At 38.4% G+C, this 24,240-nt stretch overlaps 1 protein-coding gene across 6 annotated transcripts in view; it reads right to left on the minus strand.

The window, feature by feature from the left end:
* The window catches only part of FAT1 (FAT atypical cadherin 1), a 122,079-nt gene that overhangs the window by 53,025 nt on the left and 44,814 nt on the right, over window positions 1-24,240 (minus strand). For all 6 annotated transcript variants that reach the window (XR_006266828.1, XM_043454376.1, XM_043454375.1 and 3 more), the window contains one exon: window positions 8,835-9,149. Coding sequence is in view for 5 of the 6 variants with exons in the window: in XM_043454376.1 (XP_043310311.1) it covers window positions 8,835-9,149 (315 nt within the window). In the remaining variant the exon portion in view is untranslated. The remainder of the gene's footprint in view (window positions 1-8,834; window positions 9,150-24,240) is intronic.

Consider the following 24,240-nt stretch of genomic DNA (forward strand, 5'->3'; position numbering starts at 1 on the left):
TGGGAATTGCCTTCGACATTCCCACAAATGTCAGATACAGCACTGATAGAGAAGGGAGAAACCCAACCCATTTTATAAAGTTAACATCATGTTGATGTAAAAGAGGCTAATCTCACTCAGGCACTTAAATGCAAAATCTTAAAATACTGGTACTTAAAGTAATTTTAGCAAATGATATTCAGCAACATAGAAAAGAACAGAATACTCCTTGAAACAATTTATCTTAAGGATTCAAGATTAACAGATTTTGGGGTAAAAAAGTTTATCTATTCCAATATGTGCAGAAAAAGCAGTGCATAAAATCTGATTTTTATTAGACTTTAAGGATAACATACTTCATGGTAAAATAAAAAATAAGCAGGAAGAACAGGTAAGATCTATAGAGTCTTCCTGAATATTTGCAAATATTTGGGAAAAGACCACAAATAAGTAAACTTTTTTTTTTTTTTAATGAATTCCTGTCATTGTAAAATGACTGGCCCTTCACTTCCTTCCTGTGCAGCTATCAAATGTTACCGGAAACCCTCGGAAGTTGTTTGCAGCTATAGCTGTTTCCTATTGCACTTTGTTCAGCCACAATAAAATGCCATTTACTTTGACTGAGAAAAAACAGTTGTAATACGACACTCGCCTAGAACATGGATGGTTACCCAGCATACCTATTCACTATTATAGCATTTTATGACTTTCTCATGCTTTAGGCATCACTATATATATATGTATGTGTGTACATATTTTATATATATATATGTGTATATATATATATACACACATATATACTATTCTATCTGCAGTTAAAGGACATTTCTTACATTGAACATAAAATAACCCTACATTATTCTATTCTGCATATAAACAAATGAATAAAAGGTCCCTGTATAAAGCTGTCCTCTACAAAGTATATGAAGCTGTAACTTGGTTAATTTGAGCATGCACATCTCAATGCAGAATAAGGGATGAACAAAAATGGAGAAAATGGTAAAGATCTGATAAATATACACATAACCAACTATGAGAGCTGGAATTTCAAGCTCTGAAATATTTTTAACAGGACATAATAGCACAAAGAAGTGTGAAAATCTCAAAACTTGAAAATATTGTATCTTCTAACGAACAAGAAACAGTTACTTCTTAAAGTAGAAGCGATCTGAATAATAGTCTATCATCAACTTGATAAATGTCTTCTGAGATTTCAACTTTGGTAACTAATATTCTACTACTATTTTTTAAAGAACAATTTTAATAACCTGGAGAAGCAAAATACAGATCTCATCTTTTTTAAAATATTCACTGCTTAGAGTAATGGAAAATAAATTTAATTCTTACTTCAGGAATATCAAGTAGTCTACCCTCTCAAAAATAAATCAGCAGTACCACCAGCCCAACTAGTAAATATATCAACATATAAAAGGTCAGAAAACTACTGCCGAACTGATTTTGTATAGCTTACAAACTAAGAATGGCTTTTACATTCTTAATCAGAAATAAAAGGATATACTGTGACACACGAAAAGTATATGAAATTCAAATTTCAATGCTCATAAATAAAGTTTTATTGGCACCCACAGCCATTCTCATTAATTCCCCTGCTGCCGAGGGCAGCTTTCACTCTTCAGTGACCGATCTGAGTGGCTGTGAAGTGACTCTGTGGCCTGCAAAGCTGAAATTATTTCAGACTTGGCCCTTCACAGCAAAGGTTTAATGATCCTCACCGTACACGGTTAACAAAACAAAGTTTAAACACTTAGTGTTATTTACAAGCTTTGTGCTTTTTGGTCTGAAAATATTACTAGAAATAAGATTCGCCTAAAAAGCAACCATCATATAATTCAGCAAAAAACAGAGAAGGTACAGGAAAAACAGATCTGAAACCACATGTACATCCCAAACCCAAAAGCCTATCAAGTGAACATGGGATCCTGCAACCAGAAGCAGCAATCATGAAACTCATGTCTCCCTGGCTCTGAGCTCAGGTGGCCTTTCCCTCTCTCTCAAGCCCTACGTAGTGGTGGTTTAATTGCTCAGTCGTGTCCAACTCTTGCAACCAAGGATGTTAGCCCACCAGGCTCCTCCGTCCATGGGATTTCACAGGCAGGAATACTGGGCTGGGTTGCCATTTCCTTCTCCACTGAAGTCATATAATTTACTTGAAAATTGGGGAAAACACAAATGGAGAAGACAGCAGACTGCTGGCATTTGCAGTCTCTGCCTGTCTCACAGGGTTTCTTGTAAAGATCAACTACATGAGGCTGCTTTAATACATTAAGTGCCTCATGCTTAATAAGCTGTACTTGTCACTGCCCTTCTGGCTCCCGGAGAAAGTTTTATTTCAGCCTGATCTAAAAGTGAGGTCAGGGGTGGAAGAGTGGGACAAGAAAGATCGGAACACAGCACAGAAGAGTAGCGAAGGAAGGAAAGCCAAGGGCTGCTGGTTTCTCTTCAGCCGTCTCCTTCAAGGTCAACTCGCAAAGGTAACAAGCATGTGACAGTCTCACAGAAATCAGCCCAAAGAGAGGGACCCGTGTGGCTTCTGTGATTTCAATGGGGCCTCCAAAACACATGAAATTTTAACTCTACAGAATTGATAGAGGAAAAGCTAGGAAAACAGTAAGCTGAAACAGCCTCAATAAAGTTTTTAAACCATTTAAAATTTTAAGCAGATGGAAACAGATCCAATAGTCATCAAAGAGCCTAAACCCTTTGAAGATGTTCTTGCAGACACACAGAAATCACATCCACAAACATACTCTATATTCAAAAAGGACACCTCTACTTAATACACATTTCTGATGAATTTATTTTTAACCATGAAAAATTTATTTTTCAGTGTTTGTTCCCAAACAGGAAGATGTACCCCAATGAATGGGAAGATACAAAAACCAAAAAAAAACCCACAAACATTTACTACTGCTGCTGCTAAGTCGCTTCAGTTGTGTCCGACTCTGTGCGACCCCATAGACGGCAGCCCACCAGGCTCCCCCGTCCCTGGAATTCTCCAGGCAACAACACTGGAGTGGGTTGCCATTTCCTTCTCCAATGTGTGAAAGTGAAAAGTGAAAGTAAAGTCGCTCAGTGGTGTCTGACTCGTAGCGACCCCATGGACTGCAGCCTACCAGGCTCCTCCGTCCATGGGATTTTCTAGGCAAGAGCACTGGAGTGGGGTGCCATTGCCTTCTCCGACAAACATTTACTAGACAGTGTAAAATAAGTGGACCAGTGAAATGGGTATGAAAGGTACATGGATATGTACCTATATTCTTATAATAAGGTGGCAAGCCCATCAATGACTACAATAAAGTAATTTTCCTAAGGTACAGCCTCTAATGCTAATAAGGGAAAAACCTGAGATGTTTACCACTGTGTATAGTATGCTACCACCCCTGTGAAAAAGACGAGAAAAAAAAAATAATGCATGCTTGTTTGTACATGAGTAAAAGAAAGTACAAACAGCAGTTGCCTCAAAGTGCTTGGAAATGCAGGCTTTCCTATCATTCAAGAATGCTGAGGCCACTAGATCAGGAGACCACTGTCACTGAAAAGAGTTTATTATTCCCCGCAGCCAAGCGGGTCTGCACTGGGGCCAGTCAGGAGGCAGAAAGAGCAGGACAAAGAGTGGGTCGCAACCTTCCCTGTGGTTTCCGTGGAAAGGGCAAGGTGCTGCAGCTCAAGGAGGTTTAGAACTGGCTGGTATGAATTATTTCAGTGGATTCCGGTCCTCACTACAACATCTGTGACTCTCAAAAGAAAACATGTTGAGTGTAAGAACCTTTACAAAAAAAATAACCCAGTATACACTCTGTGAGTCTATTTATAGAAAACTTTAGGGAAGGCAAACTAATATACAGTGATTGAAGGCAGATCAGTGGCTGCCTGGGGGCGGGAGGAGGCAGCAACAGAAGTGAAAGGCTTGGGGGACTTAGGGGGAGAGATGGGTAGGTTTGCTGCCTGACTGCGGAGATGGTTTCACAGCTGGGTAGCTACGTCAAAACTCATCCAATCGCAGGCTTTAACCACATGCAATTCACTGTATGTCAACGACAGTCCAGTAAAACTTTTTTAAAAGCAAAGAGCAATACTTGCTTTGTGTCCAAAACTTGGAAAATACCAACACAGAGATAAGGGAGTAAAACTGTAGTCATTTCTAAAGCATGCACAGGCCCCAAATGACCACTTGGAAATTACATGCCCACTGTAAGCCACCTATCGGACCTCAGAAGTTCACGTTGATAGCATTGACTAGAAAGACACTTTGCTGGGGCGGCTCCGGTCTGCCGAGGTTCCCTGTGGAGAACGGAGCCTGGGAGTGCACACTGGTCCCCATTGTTCGGCCCCCTTCTTCTCTGTCCTTGACATTCTGCAAGGAAGCCGTGACGCATGTGCATGCAGGAGCCAGGCTGCCCGGGCTCAGACGATCTAATGCTCCCTGCTCTTGCCTCTCTCCCACCTCGAGCAACTGCATGATTTTTGTTAAAAGAAGCAGATTTACCCTGATACTGAGCATAATCAAACAAAAAATGTTATTAAGAACTTCTGGCGTTAACAAAGTGTGTATTAGAAAAGGAAACAATTAGAAAAGATCAAGTGGCTTTTGCTTGCACCTTCTGTTAAAAGGAAACACCCTGCCACCCCAGTTAAAAACAACATAACGGGAACCATCTGAGATGCAGAAAGGCAGTTCTAGGCACCAAATACATTTAAAAACGTTCATCCAAACTTGTCACTGAGAATCCCCAACTCAGCTGATCAAACCCAGTCCTAGACAAGGTTTTTTGGTTCCGTTTTTAAAAAAATAGGCGTCCCACCATGACAATAGGAGAGAGAAAGTTTCTGGGGGGATGTTTCCTCCTCTCCAGGAGGACTCAGTGAGGCCATCTGATTTAAGTTTATACAGAACATTCCAAGGGATTGCACAGAGACTCTCCAAAATAGGTCATTATTTATAAAAATAACATAAATATTATCCTTGACCTCTTCTGGTATTTACGCCTTTCCACCAAGCACAGCCATTCTCTCATACACTCATTGAACTGGATTTCTTGGCCTCACCACTCCTTCTAATTGTCCCAACGTGAACACCCCCGAACCCTGTCTCTCTCCATCCACTTGACTACGTGCTGTATCAGCACCCTAACTTTTCCAAGGGGCCTCATCCTGCTTCCTGCACCGCCACATCCGTCATCATCACTTTCCCACTTCCTCCAGAGGCGTTTATTAGCACCTGGGCACACATCTCACATTCACCTGTTTCTCTCTGCTATTTCATGCACGCAGACTACCAACTCTCAGAGCATCTCTTAACATGCTGAATAGACAGCAGCGGCTCAGTAAACACCTGATGGGTTAAAAAATGATTTGAATGGCAATGAATTCAGATTTCCTTTAGTCTGTTAGATGTTGTGATAATCACCAGGTTCCTAAATTTCTCTTAACCACTAAGAAGCAAGTAGACCCATTTTACTTCATCAGATCTGTTCATCCAAAGGACAGGCATGCCTTTATCAAGCTACTGAGACCCTGGATATCTCATGCAGTGTTAACAGAACAGAGGTAACTAACCCCTGCACATGGGAGAGGCCGTGGCATCTCTCCCAGCTGCAAAGATGCTCATCACTAATCACAGAACGTCAGGACCTGGAACGCCAGTTTTCTCCAAGATCCCAGAGGTAAACCTCACTACTGCCCACATCTCATGCCTTCCTGCCCAGTGATTTTCTCACTCTGCCATTAATAATTAGGCAACATGATTCTGGGACCCCAGGTGATGTGATGGATCAGCGCATCACGGAAACTTTCTTCTACCTGACTGTCTTCACCGGTTTTCACAATCAGGCCCCCAGTGATACTGACCAGCCTACTGAAAGTCAGTCTACTTTAAAAGTTCTGAGGCACATATATCCTTCGAGGCATTACATTTGGACCCTGAAGGTCATGCCCAAATTATCTGCTGAGTTGAGGAAATAGAAGCATCCAGAGGTGGACCTATATATTTACTATCTTCTTTTACAGTGCCCATGCTAATATATGGTTATTTCTAGACTTTTAGAGACTTAGGTGGCTTGTGGAATGATCAGACATTTTTACAAAACACAGTTTACTACATGCTTCGCAACAAATATTTCTGAGTGGTAACTATAGTTATTCTCCACTGTTATCTGCCTTCAACTCATAAATAAATAAAACCTCTTGGGAATCTGCATGAATTTTTCCCCCACTGTCTTATCAGCAGGATCTATATGCCGCCCAAGGGTCTGGGAGCTAGCTATGGACTCCGAAATGGCATTTCTTCTCCCCAAAGGAAGTGTTTTGAGGTTTCAGCAAACATCCCTTCCAAAGAGTTGTCAGAACAGACAGACTTAAAGGGAGTGGCGATACCACATTTATCCCATTTCTTCAAGACATAACACAACAGCAGTGTCCTCATCATTTCAGAGGCCGGAGACAGATAACCAAGGTTTTAAGGCTCCCCACAGTAGCTCTAACTTCTATAATTTCTCTGTTTCTTTCTCCTGTCCTCAAATACACATTATGTCCAGACATATGGTATCTGCTCAGATATTGCAAAGGGCATATGTATAGCTTGCTTGCCTGTCTCTTCACAGAGGATTTAATCTAATCTAAAAGAGAGATGATATAAGAAAAGTGAAAATATTTTAAAGTCTAACTAAACAAGCAACTGTTTAAAAGGGGTGGTTATGTTCCTGAATTACTACCTTGAGGCTGTGGCTTCTAGATTTCTCAAGGTCTGTGACCAGCCCCCGTTTCAAGCAAATAGTTTCTTGACTATGAAATCCTCCTCTGAAATTTTTATAAATATCTCATCTTTCTTCTTTTTATATTTGACAGTGAGTTCTAAATTTTTTAGCTCTTAGTTCTTTCATTTCACCAAAAATGAGGCTGAACTGAGTTATGAGTAATGCTGTGAAACAGTATAAAAGACACTGCTTAAACAAGCCTTTAGTAACCAGAGGTATTGCTGACTCCAATCTTTATGAAAAAGTAAAGTGAAATTGTTACTCACTCAGTCGAGTCCGACTCTTTGCGACCCCATGGACTAGAGCCTGCCAGGTTCCTCTACCGATAGGGTTCTCCAGGCCAGAATACTGGAGTGGTTGCCATGCCCTTCTCCAGGGGATCTTCCCAACCCAGAGACTGAACCCAGGTCTCCTGCCCTGCAGGTAGATTCTTTACTGTCTGAGCCACCAGGGTGTTCTTACACAATCTCTTAGTCCCAGCGCTTATTCTTAGGCTCAAGAAACTCCCTTGGCATCCTATTCCTAACACTTCCAAAAGCAAAGACCCTCAAGTCCTGTTTCTCTCCCACATAATTAAATTCTTACAGGGCTCAATCATTCTTAATCAGCTATTGGTTTTCTAACAATCCAAACCTCACTTTTAATCTCCATCAGAGGAACACATCAAAATTTAGCCAAAGAGCAAGAGCATATTAATCTCAAGGCAAAAGCATAGTCAAAAATCAATCTTGTTTACTTGTACTAATCAAGAAAGACAGTCTATAGCACAGGTTGGAATATGGTGACAAGAGGCTTAAAAACTAATTTTTTAACATCCTTTTTTAAGACATAAAACATTACATACACACATGCTCCCTTATCAAGCATCTTTCTACAGGCATTTCAGTACATGGATATTGAATTCAAGCTTCTCTCCACCTTAAAAACTGCTTCCTTTTAAGTTCAACAAAGTAAATTATAAAATAAGAACAGTACAAAAAAAAAAGGAATAACAAAGACTTGCAAGGAAGCTGAGAATGCCTTCTTAATTTTGGTTTTTATATGTTATTTCCTTGATATATCAAATAGACAACTCAATAACTGAACACGACAGTTCCCCTAAATAAGACATAATAAGCAAAGGCATGACAGAGGTATGTAAGTTATAAATCTACCTCTTCATAATCTAGATTATGGAAACTAGATTCTATGGGAAATACTGACTCACTGAAAAGTCTAGACTCAAAGGCCAACGACCTCCTCCAAGAGAAGCTTTATCTTCCTGCGAAGGAACTGTCCTCTTGGTGTCATGTGGACAGTCCTGTTTTAACTCTGATCAAGAGAGCTTGTAGACTCCACTTGCAAATTTTCATGCATAAATGGTAGCTAACTTTTTACTACACAAAGGATAGCTATGCTGAACCTCTGTGTATGTGTATGTGCAATAGGATAAAGAGAACCAAGACTTAAGGAAAAAGTTGATGCACTGTCAAATGTAAAAGTTCAACATTCGAAGTTTATAAGGACTTTGGAGTCAAGGAAGTACCTTCTCAGAATGTTGGACGTTCAAGAAAAAAAAATGGTCAGAAGGAAAATCTGACGTGTGAGTTCAAGAATTTGCTCCCAATTTGAAAATTACTGAATTCTAATCCTTTACTGCCTGCAGACACACAGCACTGCTCTATGGAAAAATTCCAAAACAACATTAAAAAAAAAAAAAGCACTGTGAACTGTGAAATAAACTCTTTTGATAGTTTTCATAAAATGCAGAGTTTGGAAAATGCAGCAGCAGTAGAATCTGCAGTTAAGTTTAAAATACATTTCTAAATTTAGGAGCTATTAATGAAACTACAATATTTGCTTTTTCACCTGCAAGTGAAACTCTACTAAGAAGCAAAGTAGTTTTATAAAAGCAAATTGAAAGGAAAAAAAAATGGGGCTAAATTTTCATCAGAGAATAAAAGCTTGTCTTGAATAATTCTAAAGGAAGATGACTTATCAAAAGCTAAAGAAAAGTGGCAAATAAAGAAATTTAATTTAAATTTCCCCAAATCAAGCGAGTACATGCATGAATATTTCATACATAATAGTATTAACACATACCTGTTTTAGAATTAATTGAAAAAAATCCCTGTGGATTTCCACTTGTGATTTTGTATGTCAGCTTGTCATCAGAGCTAGAGTCTGGATCAAATGCCTCAATCTGGACCACAGATACATCCTTGGGAGAGTTTTCCATTATTTCTGGATAATAAACAGGCTCCGACGTCTGCGGAGCGTTGTCATTCACATCCTCCACCTCTATGTAGACCTCTACGAAGGAGGACAGGGGCACCACGCCCTGATCAGATGCGTAGACTGTCAGCCAGTAATGAGAGGTCGACTCGCGGTCCAGTCGATCTGAAGTCTCTATGACACCTAGCAAAGGAAGAAGAAAAGCATGAAGCAGTATGTCAACAACAACTTGTCACTATGTCAAAGTGTCAGCCTACATGACAACTCTGACTTATGCAAGGCTCACAGCTAAGCCATCTTAAGCAAACGAACCTGTGTCTTGGTTTCCTCTTTTATAAAATGGAATAACAGTATGTTGAAAAAATGAGCTAATACACTTACAATGATTAAAATACAGCACTTGGCACATAATATCACTCTTACAAAAGTTTTTGTCATCGCTGGTATTAGGTGCCAGGAACCACGTGGAATGCTTTACAGAAATTATCTGATTTAAGTCTCAAAACAGCCCAAAGAAATGAATGGGCAAATATGGTCTCTTATGTCCTGAAATCCTTCCATTTCTTTTAATAGCCTTAAACAAATGGCAACACAAGCAAGATGCTAAAAACATCAATGCTCTCATCGCGTTACAAGCTCCATAGGGGCAGAGACTGCCTCCTTGTCAAATACCAGTTTACCCAGCACATTACTACTTACTATTTATATAACTATTTATTAAATGAATGAACAAGAATGAATGTATATGTTAACTGGACTTGGTATAGAATAGTCCTCAAATGGACCCAAACTAGGACACATTTCTTAGTAAGTCAACCAGTGAGAGGTAGAGCTATAAAATTACAAAGAAGACGGTTAGAATGTCTAACATTTTGGCCCAGACCCTGAAATCACTCATAGGCATACTTAATCTCAGGATGATTAACAGCGGAAATGTCCACTTGTCTTGGGCAAACCCCACCTTTTTATTCAATGGTGTAATCTTGTCATTTGGTTTTCCCAAAATACATCACTGCATTTTTTCTCTTGTGCAGAGTGTGTGTGTGTGCGTGCGTGTGTGTGTGTGTGTGTGTGTGTGTGTGAACTAGTCACTCAGTCATGTCCAACTCTTTATGACCCGTGTGTGTGTGTGTGTGTGTGTGTGTGTGTGTGTGTGTGAACTAGTCACTCAGTCATGTCCAACTCTTTATGACCCATAGACTGTAGCCCACCAGGCTCCTCTGTCCATAGGACTCTGTGTGTGTGTGTGTGTGTGTGTGAACTAGTCACTCAGTCATGTCCAACTCTTTATGACCCATAGACTGTAGCCCACCAGGCTCCTCTGTCCATAGGACTCTGTGTGTGTGTGTGTGTGTGTGAACTAGTCACTCAGTCATGTCCAACTCTTTATGACCCATAGACTGTAGCCCACCAGGCTCCTCTGTCAATAGGACTCTCTGGGCAAGAATACTGGAGTGGGTTGCCATTTCCTTCTCCAGGGGATCTTCCCGTCTCGGGGATTGAACCTGGGTTTCCTGCGTTGCAGGGGGATTCTTTACTATCTGAGCCACCAGGGAAGAGCATCACTGTGAATTAATGCTACTCTTAGTGTTCAATATGGTCCAGGTTGAACTTTGGAAATCCTACAATTCTAGAATCCCTAAAGTTTTCCATTGAATGCAAAACAAAATATTATGGAAAAAGTAACAAATATCAATTTAATCTGTGCTCAGAAATGAAGCATTTTTTATTGACTGAATACACATCTGTATTTCTTATTTTTTATCATGATATAAAATTAAATATGTGCTTATCTGAGGTTAATATAAAAAAAGACCTCGTTTATTTTAAATGCTAAATAATTATATCTAACCCTCCCCAAAAGATGTCCAACTTATAAAGACCAAACCTAAATATTAAAATGTGAACTGGATTATCATAAAATGAATATGTACTGCTATTCAAAAGCATTCCGACTACTGTTTCATTAATTCTCAGCAAACCCTCAAAATGGATCTCCTCCTAAAACTATGGAACAAAGACTCAGAACTCTTAAATAAAAAAGGAGCTAGCTGGTCTCTGTACAGCAGATAAGTCAAACATGTGTTCCTTTTTCTCTTGTCCAAACATGAGTCTATGCATACTGAATCCGTTCACTAAATTAGCAAAATTATATCTGTTTTTAGCCTGAAAGAAGAGTGCCCTAAGTAACCAAGGGAAAGTAATCTTTTCCAGTTTTTCTTTTTTATCACTCCCATCAATTGATACAAAGGACATCAGGGAATAACTGAATGTCCTAAGAGGATTACATAAACAAATGAATGCACAAATGCTTCTCTTGTTTCTGCCATGTCATGAAAATGTAACACAATTCACTTGGCAGGTGAAGTATTATTAGAAAATTTCAAGACAGGTACAAGGTACTTGCACTCACCTCTTTTGAATTCTAATCCTCAACTTCATTTTAAAAACTGTGTCTCTCTCTCAATGTCATTTGTAGGCATTTAATAACAATAATTAGGAAAAGTTTTGTCCATCTTTATATCAGGCACTGTAACTATCTTACATGCCTTATTTTATTCACTCCTTATATCTAATCTTCCCATATATGTAGGGTTATTATCCTCATTTTGTGAATGAAAAACTTAGATTAAGAGTGATGAGGCTTTCCCAGGGTCCTAGGAAATGGCAGAGCTGGAGTTCAAACACCAGGAATTTCTGACTTTAGGTACCAACAAAATCCCATCAGTCTTACCGTTAGTATGACAAAGGTGCAGTCAACCAAATTTACTGTGAAAAGCCTGAAAAGACAAGTCAGTGCTATGCTGTCCATTTTTTTGCAGATCAGTATTCAGAAGGCGTGAATTAAGTGTTCATTCACATACAATAGCTTTTTTTTTTTTAGTGTCAGGGTAGAAGGAAAAAAAAGAGACAGAAAACGCAAATACATTATAAGATTTAAATCACAGACAAAAACAGCTCTAGATTTTCCATCCAGTCCCAAGTGGAGTCTGGTCTGAAAGCGTCCAGACTGCAGTGCACAGGCGTGAGACGGATGCTTCCGCTGGGAACTGCCCTCTCTCCCAATCACCCTAGCAACTGAGGGGACCCCACCTGTGCCTGACTGCCGAGCCACGGTCTGGAGGGAAGGTGTCAAGGCCCAGGGAATCGCCAGATATTACCATCAGTTCAAAGTGAGACACCGAAGCTGCTCTACTCAAATATGGGAGAAACTAGAATTGGGTGAATTAGCAATTAAACATGCCTAAGTGAGATACTCAGGTGTTTATATTTCATGAATTCTTGGACTGTATATCTTTATGTATATTTCATATCATGACTTCTGAGATGTTCATGTTTTAATGTATTTTATTATATCCTTGTAAAAGAACGAAATTACTTAATACAGCTGATAGGTAACTAAAAAATAAGGTGAATTTTTAACTTCCAAAGGGAAAGGAGGGCATATTGAATAATCTCTTCTTTAAAAAAAAAATGCTTAGATAATAACATGAGTACATTTGCTATATTTATAATAATTTAACAATATAAGGGTTTACTGCATGTCAAGGACTTCATTAGGTGCTTACCTGTGTTAAATCATTTAAAGAACACAGGAATCATTTGATTTTCTTCCAAGCTTCACAAATGAGGAGGCAGAAGTTTAGATAAAGTAAGCAACTGGCCCTAGCCTTAGAGTGATTGAGAAGCACAGTGATTAAGTAGTCAGTCAACAGTTAAAAAGGGAGAACTGAGATGTGAATGAGCCAGTCTGATTCCAGAACTGTGGCTCTTCACCATCAGGCTATACAGTTATCATTAGCCACAGATTCACCGTCACACACACACGACCACAGCAAGGGTGCTGGGCATCACGGGTGTGGGTGGGGGCTGCCACAATGAGAGCCCACAGGCAGTTTCCCATTGTGGAGGTCAGAGTCTTTCCTAAACTTAGAGGACAATAAAGCAGAGAAGATTCCAGGGCTCCGCTTGGTCACAGAGGTCCAGGGTCCAGTGCCTAAGCACTATTTTAATTGCAGATTCTAATTCAAATTATTCAATTTGAATAATTGAATATAACAAAATTCAAATAATTTCATTATTCTGAAAGCAGAGTGTAGATGGGAACAGACCATATTTCGGCAGAGAGATTTTTGCAGAGTGTTTATGAGAGTCCTGCAATGAGGGAGACCTGGGTTCGATCCCTGTGTCAGGAAGATCCCCTGGAGAAGGAAATGGCAACCCACTCCAGTACTCTTGCCTAGAAAATTCCATGGACAGAAGTCCATGGGGTTGCAAAGAGTCAGACACGACTGAGTGACTTCACTTTTCTTTATAAGAGTTCAGAGTAAGGTACCTCCTTAACCAGGGGCTCATCAGAATCTCATTTATTCTTTATAAGCGTCCTCGTTTCTGAGACAACCAACAAAGCAACTACTAAGAAATCTGACCAGAACAGTTTTTATTCTTTCAGTCTTTACTCACTTATTCCTTATTCCTTCAGTCATTATTTCAGTCCTTATACACGTGTCACCATTCTTTTCCCCATCCTTCCTAGAGCCACAACTAGCATGCATAGATGGCTCTCTTCTGTAACTTAGTTATCTTAATTCATTCAAAAGAAATAAGTTTTCAAAATTCCATCATGAAGTACTTTAACACAGGAAAATAACTACTGAAGACTCCCAGGTATTGCTGGAAGTGAACCGACCTACTGTGTTCAGAGACCTACTATAGTTCTCAAAACTACACCAGTTCCATTTTTCTCAGTCCATGATCTTCTACCAAACCAGCTTTCAATAACTCCTACTTTTCTGCACACTGGGTTATAAATTCACTTTTCCTGAAACAACCAACAAAAACTATAAATACTTAAACTCTGGTTTTAAAGAGTTTTTTTTTTTAACACACACCCACAGTAATACTCCATTTGGCACATATATACATCCATACACTGACTTCCAATGATCTCCCTCTTGTCTTCAAATACCTCCCTCTCTGGGCCTATTTTTTGTTCCTCTTTCAGTGTCTGGGAGAGCAACAATGGCATGCAACCAACTAGATGATCTGTAAGCCTGGGCTGGGAGAGACAAAGAAGTGATAGCCCAGGGCTGCCACAGAGCTCCCTGCAGCCAGACGAGATCATCGGTGATGTACCAGAGGAAGCCAGTGAGATGGCGGTGGTGGAAATGACACCTTTCTTGTCAAAAGGTTAACAGTGCACAAGCAGCAGGCAAGGTAAGGATGCCGCTGTGTGATTCGACACTGTGCATTTTGAGCACAGAAGACAAGTTCAGACAAGCTTGGTATGTGTGCACCATCCAGCAATGTTATAAGAATCATTTCTCAGCTTTAATGAAACGTGACGGAAACAAGAGATGGCCCAGTTTTTCCAATCTCAAGAATATGATGAAGGCATTTTCAGGGGGAGTTTGTTAAAAGCTGAAAAATTTGAAAGAAGCCGGAAATCTGGAGCTATTAAATAAAAATATTTATCATTCCAAACATACTCTCTAGGATTTCAAAACTACCACCAGATGTCACTATGGAAACTGATTTTAAATGTGCGTACAGTGGAAAAATAGAGCTGAAGGAAAAAATACAATGTAACTGTTCAAACAGCTTGACCAATGTGGCTGAAAATACAGCTCACAGCAAAATTTCTTTCAAAAAGGTTTCATTCATGTCCATATATTTAAACAGGCCCATGATTAGACAGGTACTGATGGTGTCTTCCTTACACAGTCCAATTATTTAAAGGCTGTAGGGTACAGTATTAGTTGCTCAAGTAAATGGCCCCAAAGTAAATAAAGGTTTCCAAAAATAACTCCTTTCTGCTGCCCATCCCTGATGGCTAATGGCCCGTTAACTTGAACACTGGCCTTGGACAGGAACGTCCAGCAGTCTCCCCAGTTGCCACCGGTCGGCAAGATGCTTTCAACACGGCAATCTTTCAGGCAAAAATAAAGTAGTATGTAATCACTATAATGCCCAAAATAATTTAACTGATTCAAATTTCCATGGCCAGAGAGTACCTTTTCTTCCTGGAATTTTCCTATTTTCTTGGTTTAACAGGTATTGGCCCCATATCAAGTTCTAGTGCCAAAGCTTTCAACAAAACCATGCTATTTCAGCTTCTTTAGCTACTCCAACTAAAAAATACTATAATCAGCAACAATCTGGCAACATAAACTTGCAAACCCTATCCTCATCTCTGATATACCATATTATCACACCTTTTTTTTTAACTTCTCTGCAACCAAGCTTATGGCAGCAATTGTATGAAAAGCTTCTTAGTCAACCACCAGAAAAATGTCAACGTAAAATGTAATTTTTGATGATATTTTCCCTGAAGGCAACAAGGGGTTGACCTTTCTTTTCTCCATTTCTGTAGTCTTACCATAAACAGAGTAACTCTTTTGGAACTAAATGATTTCTCAAATGTAAAAACAACGCTCACTTAAAAAGAACAGCTATCTTCTACAGACTAGAGATACAACAGCTATGCTTCTGCAATTAATCTGCAAATGGCCACTCCATTTTTTTCTGCTCATTATGGAAAAATCAGAAGTCGCTCAACTGTCATATTAAATAGTAATGTGCTACAAGGCATTAGTCTTTAAAGAGTCAACGATAAACTCTCCCTAAAAACTAAACCTTTTGAGGGCATGGATTTGTTGCCTGCTTTGTTCAGGGCCTGGTAAAGGGGTGCTTATTAAGCATGTGTTGAAAAATAGATGTTCATCGAAAAACAAGGTAAGGATGAAAAACAAGTCCCAAACAAGAGTAACGTAAGGAAATATGACAGCCTAAGGTCATGCGGGGTTCTGCGGAGAATCCTGGACCAGAAAAAGCACACTGGATAAAAATCAAAGAAACTGAGTAAACTGGGCCTTAGTTGACAAGAACATATTGACATTAGTTTGTTAATTATAACAAATAGACAATAATAGGGGAAACTGTGCAGGACAGGGGACACTAGCTGCTCAACTTTTCTGTAATCTACCGAAGTTTTTCAAAAGATGTCCATCAGGGATAATTAATATGCAATTTGTTTCTTCTTTAAGTGATAAAACTTTTCTGAATTTTGTTTTTAATCTCATTTTCATTAAACACAAGATTGAGACTGATAATGTTATGAATACCATACCTTGAGAGATCCTAGAGTGTCCACAGAAAAAAACCTTGTTATGTTGGGCTAAAGATTTAAACAGCAATCCAATTATTTATCTGTTTACATTGTAACTTCTAAATTTACTGTAAATATTGAAAGATTTGCTGTCACTTAAGTTTTGCCTTGATAACATTAATGTGAAATGGTGATAAAACGGAGTTTCTTGATATAAAAAGCTCTATTTCTGAAATTCAAAGACTCTTTAAAATGACTATACCAACCTGACACGCAATAGTATCTAACAAATGAAAACCCTTTAGTTCTTTTAGAAACATTAAGTACAGTAGATTATAATATAAATATATAATATGTATATATTTAATGTTTCTGCCTGTTTTGCATTGGTTGGCAAAATTGCATAGTTACTGCTGACTAAAATACAGGAACAAATGAGATAAGAGTCTGTTAAAGGCATTTCAGATGCTAAAATGGCTATACAGTCCACCTAGGGAAAGACACAGAAAAAATGTTTTTGGTAGTCAAATAAAAGTTTCATACTTCCTTTCGCCTCAAGTATATAAGATATTATCATGTATTTTTACTGGTGTTGGTAAGTATGAAATATAAGGAAAATATAGACAGAGTCATGTTTAATAGTTTGTCTTGCAGACAAAAATTCTCTGCAAAAAAAAAAAAACTTATAAAAAGAAAGTAATACATAATTAAAATTTTAAATGCTCGAGACCACACAAATAGGATAAATATCCCATGCTTTTGATAAATTTAAAAAAGGTCAAGATGAGTCCACCAAGAAGCAACCCCCACAGGCCAAGCAAGCCCCTAGGCACACATCAGCATACAGCACAGGCCAATGTGTACCACTGTCCCCTCACGGCTAAAAAGAGTAAGTCCTGTCGCAAAGGCGAACGATATGGTACCGACCGCTACCATCACCCAGTCTTCCAAAAGCAGGAGCTCGCCGTGTTATTTTGTGAGAAGCCATTTGTGACTAAGAACACAGCAAAGTCAAGTGAAATGGTAATGATGATGGTGGTATTGTTATAAAACAGCAAATCCATCTATTATATAGAGTTCACGATACACCAGCTACGATTTCAAGTATGTCTCAAGTCTTTTCATCTTTACAGAAACTCTAAAAAGTGGGTAATAGAGTTAGAAACTCTAAGAAGTGGGTAGTTAGTTAGTTTAATAGAGTTAAATAGAGATGAGGAAACAATGTCTATTTCAGATGAGGAAACAATGTCAGCCACCTGCCCAAAGTCACACAGTTACTGGTGGAACTGGGGCTCAATCCCAAAGAGTCTGGCTCCAGCCATTCTGTGATATGTCTGAGTCTCTGGCTGTGTCCTCTGATTGGAGAAACGCATGAAGGCCACTGAACACAGCCTGCCATTTCCTGGGAAAGTCCTGTATTCATTAGAATGCACAAATGGAGAGACCAGATGGAAAAAACTGGCTTTGTTGTTTTCCCAACATTTGGGGATCTAGGAAAAGGATCTGAAGCTGCAAAAACCTCGCTGTTCTGTGTCATTAAAACATTAAGCATGTTTCATGAGGGCACAAAAAGGGGATGTGGCTAATTTATTATGGTACATATGAAACAGCTTTAAAAAATGGTATGTCTATTAATCACAAGGAACAGTGTCAACAATATACAGATTGAGCAAAATTATAAATCTTTATAAAACTGTATATATAGAGTACAACCTTGCTTTGGTTTAGTTCTATTTCAAACACCAGAAGTACAAACACAGAAGTATATGCCCAGTGTGGGGGCAGGGGGGAAGGTCCAGAATAAACAAAGGGACAGAGGGACAATAAAGGAAATCAATGAATTAAAAAAATGTTTAACTGTAAATTTCCCTAACCATGAATTTTAAGTCATATTTAAAATGCATACAATCAAAAGCCAAGTCAAACTTAAGTACCAACAGTCCTTTAAGTTTTGCTAGTATAACCTTCTTTCACTTTCTCTTTATAGCTTAGATATACTTTCATCTCTTTCATTTAATTTGAGTCAATGGATAACAACTGACAGCTTCAATGATTCAATATTCAAAAGTATTTATTAATATATATGAAACTACTTAACAGTGCCAGACGGAAGTACAACTTTATGAAACAAATTACATTACAATGAGAACTAAAAAACAAACGAACGAACAAGACTACTTGAAAGTCTTTTTTATTATATATAGGAAATTATACAAGTATATTGCATTGAATTAGATCATAAGTTAACAATTAAAGGGAAAGCGTCTTATGCCGTAACTGTCAATCTGTTTTTTCATTATTTAGATTGCCTATTTAAATCATTTTAATTAAACTGTATATCTATCAACTCTTTCAATTAAAACTGCTGCAGTAACTTTAAAATCAGCTGAGGAAGCTTTTTGACTTGCCAACTTACTAAAACATATTAATTAAAGTTCATAATCAGATTTTAAGCATCATGTTTCAAGTCCAGGGATTGCTTTAGCTTTGCAAAGAGTCATTCCCATGGCAAGCCCTGCTAAATCATGTTTTTATGCTTTGTGGAAAATGGTTCCAAGTTCTGATTTCCATGTCAGAATCATTAATATTGTTAATGAGGGCTTTCATGGATAAGCTCGTTTAAAAAGGATCATCCTTGGGTATCAAACGTATCATCTGAAGACATACTACTGCGATAAAACTATGTACACCAGACAGCCTTTGGGGGGATTAGGATCCAGAGGATGCATATCACACACCAACGGCTCTGCTTCTTGTGGTTTGTTTCACATTTTCAAAAGTTTTCAATTTCAACGTGGATTACTTTTTCTGTCTTATGGTTACTGGATGCACACTCAGCATATGGTTTATATGTGCCACTTTGTTGAATCCTCACAATTATTCTGCAAGCTCGACAGCCTCTCCTCATCTTCCATATGCAGACAGAGGGTTAGAGCTGAAAAATCACTGGACCAAGGCCATCATCACAGTACAGATTCATCAATGAATTAAAGAATTCCCTTAGTCTTAGTCACCTAAGCACTTACATTCACTAACCTGTCTAAGCCTCAAAAGTTGAGTAAGTTTCCTTAAGTTACCCAACCAGTTGCAGAGCAGTGAGAATCCAACACCTGGCTGACTAGTCCACAGCTGAAACTCACAGCCACCAGGGGGCTCCCTTCTGCTTTTCCTGTTCTTACCGGGTGAAGAGATGTGATTTAACTGGCACAGCCAACTCTTCAAGCCGTAGTTCTTTCCTCAAAAGCCTGGGAAGGTGATCTTCATGGGCTTTCCTGGCGGCTCAGTAGTAAACAGAATCTGCCTGCCAATGCAGGAGATGCAGGTTTGATCCCTGGGTCAGGAAGAGCCCCTGGAGAAGGAAATGGGAGCCCACCCCAGTATTCTTGCCTGGAGAATCCTATGAACAGGGGAGCCTAGCACGCTCCGGTCCATGGGGTCACCAAGAGTTGGACTTAGCGACTAAACAGCAACCAGGTGATCTTCATAAATCTGTCTCTATTGATGGAAATAAAAAGTCGACACATCAAAAGTTTACCATCACCTGCCCACAGTGGGAGGAATGAAAAGAATTAAAGTATAAAGGATCGAACCCGTGTCTCTTGTGTCTTCTGCACTGGCAGACGGGTTCTTTACCAGCTGACCACCACGGGCTTCCCATAAACCCAACTAAATGTGGGCCAAACGGATCCCCATACAAAGTTCAAGGATCCCATGTGACTAAGTTTAGGATAAAAAAGGGAAAAGGATAGAAAAAAGAATTCACACGGTTCTGTATCCATCAAATTAGTATATTTATCATGTCATCTTGTTACACAGAAGTGCAGACTTTACACTAAATGAAGCATAAACTTATAGGCATTGTAATTACTGAATATCACTGTAAGAATATCATAACTGAGTTAGCTGTGAATGTGCTGTCATTAATCTTCAACTATTGAGAGGTAGAGATGGAGTTCTAAATCTTAAAAGCAAGTTGTAAACATTTTGTGTCAGATAAAAGCTGATTGTTTTAATAAAACTCTCCTTTGGAAAAGAAATCTTGGTGACATCTTAATCCAGACTCCAATACTTAAGAAAACCTATACCAATATCCAATACTTCAATAACAGATTTAAAAAAAAAAAAAAACTGTACTGTACAATACTGGTTTCATCAAAAAGGATTTACTATCTTTTAAGGTGGCCTGGATCTTGCTAGAAATTACTCTGGAACCTGGTATTACTGATTTATACCTTCTTTCATTCATTCAACAAACACAGGGTTCCTAAAATGGCCAGGCCTAGAAAGAAGTAACTAAAGAAACCAAGAAAAGTAAAACAAATTATTATGGGAAAGGCAGTTAAACAAAATAGTAACGTATTTCTTCAAACTGCCTTTTTGAGAAGAGCAACATAGTATTTTAATGACTAGTTATCGGAACATTTATTTTCTATTATTTTATCTCTTGCACAAAAGTCATGCAAATCCATTTTTAGGTTGTCAGTGCCTGACTGAATTTTAGGATGCAACATGTAATATATGATTTTTAAAAATAAATTATGACATTAATTCCATTTCTGAGAAAAGATAGAGAGAAGATGTATATATACATTAAGACTGGTAGATTACAGGGTAAGTGAAATTTTTCTTGTGTTCACATTTTCTAATTTTTCTACAAGAACTACATGTGTGTTGCATAAAAATCCTTCTTTTAGCCCACATGTATAAAGGATTAATCCAAAGTGTATCAACTAGAACTTGAGAAATTTCAGAAATGTAAAAGCAACCTTTAAAAGTTAAGAGTGACTTCGAGGTTTTCTTAAGCCGGGCAACAACTGCCTGAAACACTTGTACAGCAAAGTGTCCTCCAACATGGAGAAGACAAGGGACTATTCAAGGATTCAAATGTCAGTTGAGAGGACTACGCCTCATGCCAAACTCCTTAACGCACTCCCTTGCTAAAGAAGGAATGGAATGAGATTCCTCGGCTACAGTCAAGTATTACAGTGGCCACTGTATAAACACAGCTCTTTCCAAAACAGACAGTTGTCTCCGGAGTCCTGCAAGGCACCGGGCCGGGAGAAGAGCAAGCGTTCCTTTTCCTCAGGACTGTTTAGGTTTCTAGAAAACAGATTCTAAACGCAGAAAAGTGCAACTATTTTTCTTAAAACCTGAGACCCACATGCAGTTCAGCGACCCACATGCCATTCAGCTATGCAAAGGGTACATGTGTTTTACATGATCTGAATCCTAGTTGAAGCAAATAAAAACCCCTGTACTGTATAAATCTCCCCCTTTCCTAGCTACTCCAGGCAGCATTTTCCTTTACTTTTGATCCGTGAATGAAACAAACCTGTTTCTCTATTAAATTCCATTTTAATAATAAAGCAGTTTTCAAGTTAAAAAATTCAAAGCAATGTACAAATTCAAAAGCTATACTTTAGAGGTAATATTCAGCTACTTTTAATACCCAATTTGCTGCCAAACCCCAGTCTCTAAAAGAACTCACAATGCAGGTGAAGCTTACCTAGTTGCAAACTCACTCACTGCCACTAACTTAGGATAAACTGTGGGTAAACTGTGTTTTATACTGACAAATTAAATCAAACACCTATAAATAATGACCTAAACTCATTACAAGATTTGAGACCTTACTAAGAATACTAAGGCAAAATATCAATTTGTATTATACATAATCCCTTCCCTAACTTCACCTATTTTCTGAATTCACATTTCTTTAAATGAAGAAAAGGTATTAGGAAGGGACTTCAGTGGATCAGAAGAGTCCTAATTTGATTTTTTTTTTTAAATCACAAAAGACAGGGGAGGAATTATATAGTCTGCACTATGCTAAGCAAATAGGAAACAAACTTCATGAAGTGCTCTGAAACACTGGGAACAGTAATCCGTTACCTTAGAGATGATGGAGACATAATTCTTACGGGAGAGGCTATACAAGAGTAGATGGATGGGGTCTCAAATAGCTATCATGTGTCTGCACTAAAAAAAAAAAACTCAAGCAGAGAACTGAATTTGGGAAAACAATTAACTGTATAGAATAAATAACCACAGTAGTTCTCATATTACTTTTTTTCTTAACTTCATCTGAGATCAAAGTTGTTCTTTAAAAAAGTAGTAATGAACATTTCATTAACAAGTGAAACATTTTCTTCTCTAGTTCTCCTAACCACTGCTAAAAAGTGGGGGACAACAGAAGATACATGAAATACTATGAAAATAAGTACGGGGACATCATGTAGCCATAGATATTAGAAAAGTATATACAATCTAATTAGAAGAAATACAGTCAAAAGTGCACAATAATTAATTATAGCATTCTGTTGTTCAGTCTCTCTGTCGTGTCCATGTCCTTGCGACCCCATGGACTGCAGCACACCAGGCTTCCCTGCCTTTCAGAGTCTCCTGGAATTTGTTCAAAGTCAAGTCCATTGAGTTGGTGATGCCATTCAACCATCGCATGCTACTCGTAATTAACTAGTAAAACAGTTACTGAAACGTCTCAGAGACGATATAAAAACATAAAATAATACAAATAAAACCTTCTTGATTAAAGGTACAACCGACCAAACGTACACAACACTAAAAACACATCTCCCTTAATAGTTAAGTAAATCATAATCTAATACAATGGAAGTTTTTCACATTTTGTTTTGAAAATTATCTTTACTTTCCAAAATTCTTCACCTCCCCCCACAAAACTAAATACAAATTCAAAATGCAAGGGGGGGGGAGCATGAGACATAAACATTACTGGCATTTCTAAAAAACCTCAACTATTCCCAGCACATGACAGAATACCAGATAAGTTCAAAGGAAAGAGGCCAGATGTTCTCTTATCAACTCTGTCATTTTTTAAATGATTTTTTAAAAAGAGATTCAATCTTCAACTCCTGGATAGATCTGTCTCTTCATCCAACCATTTATGAAAGAGGTAGTAAAGCAATCATATCTTTTCCAGTTATTTTACTTTTTGGTTGATTTTCTATAACAAGCTATTTGTTAAAATCTGAAAAAATTTATAAATGATCACTTTATAATCTGGTAACTTCTCAAGCCTAACTCACAGATCCAGTAAGCTAACCCATTTACTTCTAACTATATCAATTAATGGAAATAATACATATGTATTTCCCAAATGATCTAAGTACCAAATCAGAAAAGCAAAATAATTGTGTTTGTAAATTTAGTCTCAACTAACTATTGAAGGAATTTTAAAGATGTTCACTTTACTAGCATATTCTGAAATAATGCTGGCATAGCCATGCCTTTAATTATTGTCTTTAAAAGAGAAATATAACCCAACAGACTAACCTAATCTGTTCAAAAGAAATTGCAAGGGGTGAAAATAAAAGACAGATTCCTTTAGCAGAACTGATGTTTTCTAATAGGGAAAAACAGCTAATTCAAAGATTCAAAGAAGAGAACTCATAATAACATAACCATGAGATCTGAATTATATTTGTGACTATTGATGATACCATCATAAATCATTTAACATGCTTCCATGAAGCCGTCATTTCTGCAGTGATTCTCTCCTCATCTACCACTTTTCCCCGGGCCCTCAACCCCCACTTCTCTGGAAGAAAACATAATGGGATCCATAATCCCAAATACCTCTACAAAGGCACAGGGAGGCAGTTGACTTCCTAAGTAAACAGCATTTTACAAACTTTCATAGTACTTAGTTACTTTAAACCATCAAACCAAAGTAGATAAATAAAGAATTAAAAAACAAGTGATAAAAATCACCCAATTCAACCCTCTAACTTTACAGATGAGGAAGCCATGATCGAGAGATTAAAGACGTGTCATTAAGCTGCAGAGCTTGAATCAAAGCCCTAAGTGGACCCCCATCTCCTGAAACCCCAACCTACCTTCAAGAGCAGTACCTAGTAGAGAAATGAAGGGCTGTCTTAACCCAAATTCCAGTGGGAGTGAAATGTGGCTTCTGGTTTGTGGGAGAAGACTGGTTCAGGAATAGCAAGCGTCAGTGACACAATCTCAAGGTTAACCCTGCTACTGCTGCTGCTGCTAAGAAACTTCAGTCGTGTCCGACTCTGTGCGACCCCATAGACGTCAGCCCACCAGGCTCCCCCGTCCCTGGGATTCTCCAGGCAAGAACAATGGAGTGGGTTGCCATTTCCTTCTCCAATGCATCAAAGTGAA

Source organism: Cervus canadensis, chromosome 31 (assembly GCF_019320065.1).
Source record: "Cervus canadensis isolate Bull #8, Minnesota chromosome 31, ASM1932006v1, whole genome shotgun sequence".
Classification (NCBI taxonomy): Eukaryota; Metazoa; Chordata; class Mammalia; order Artiodactyla; family Cervidae; genus Cervus; species Cervus canadensis.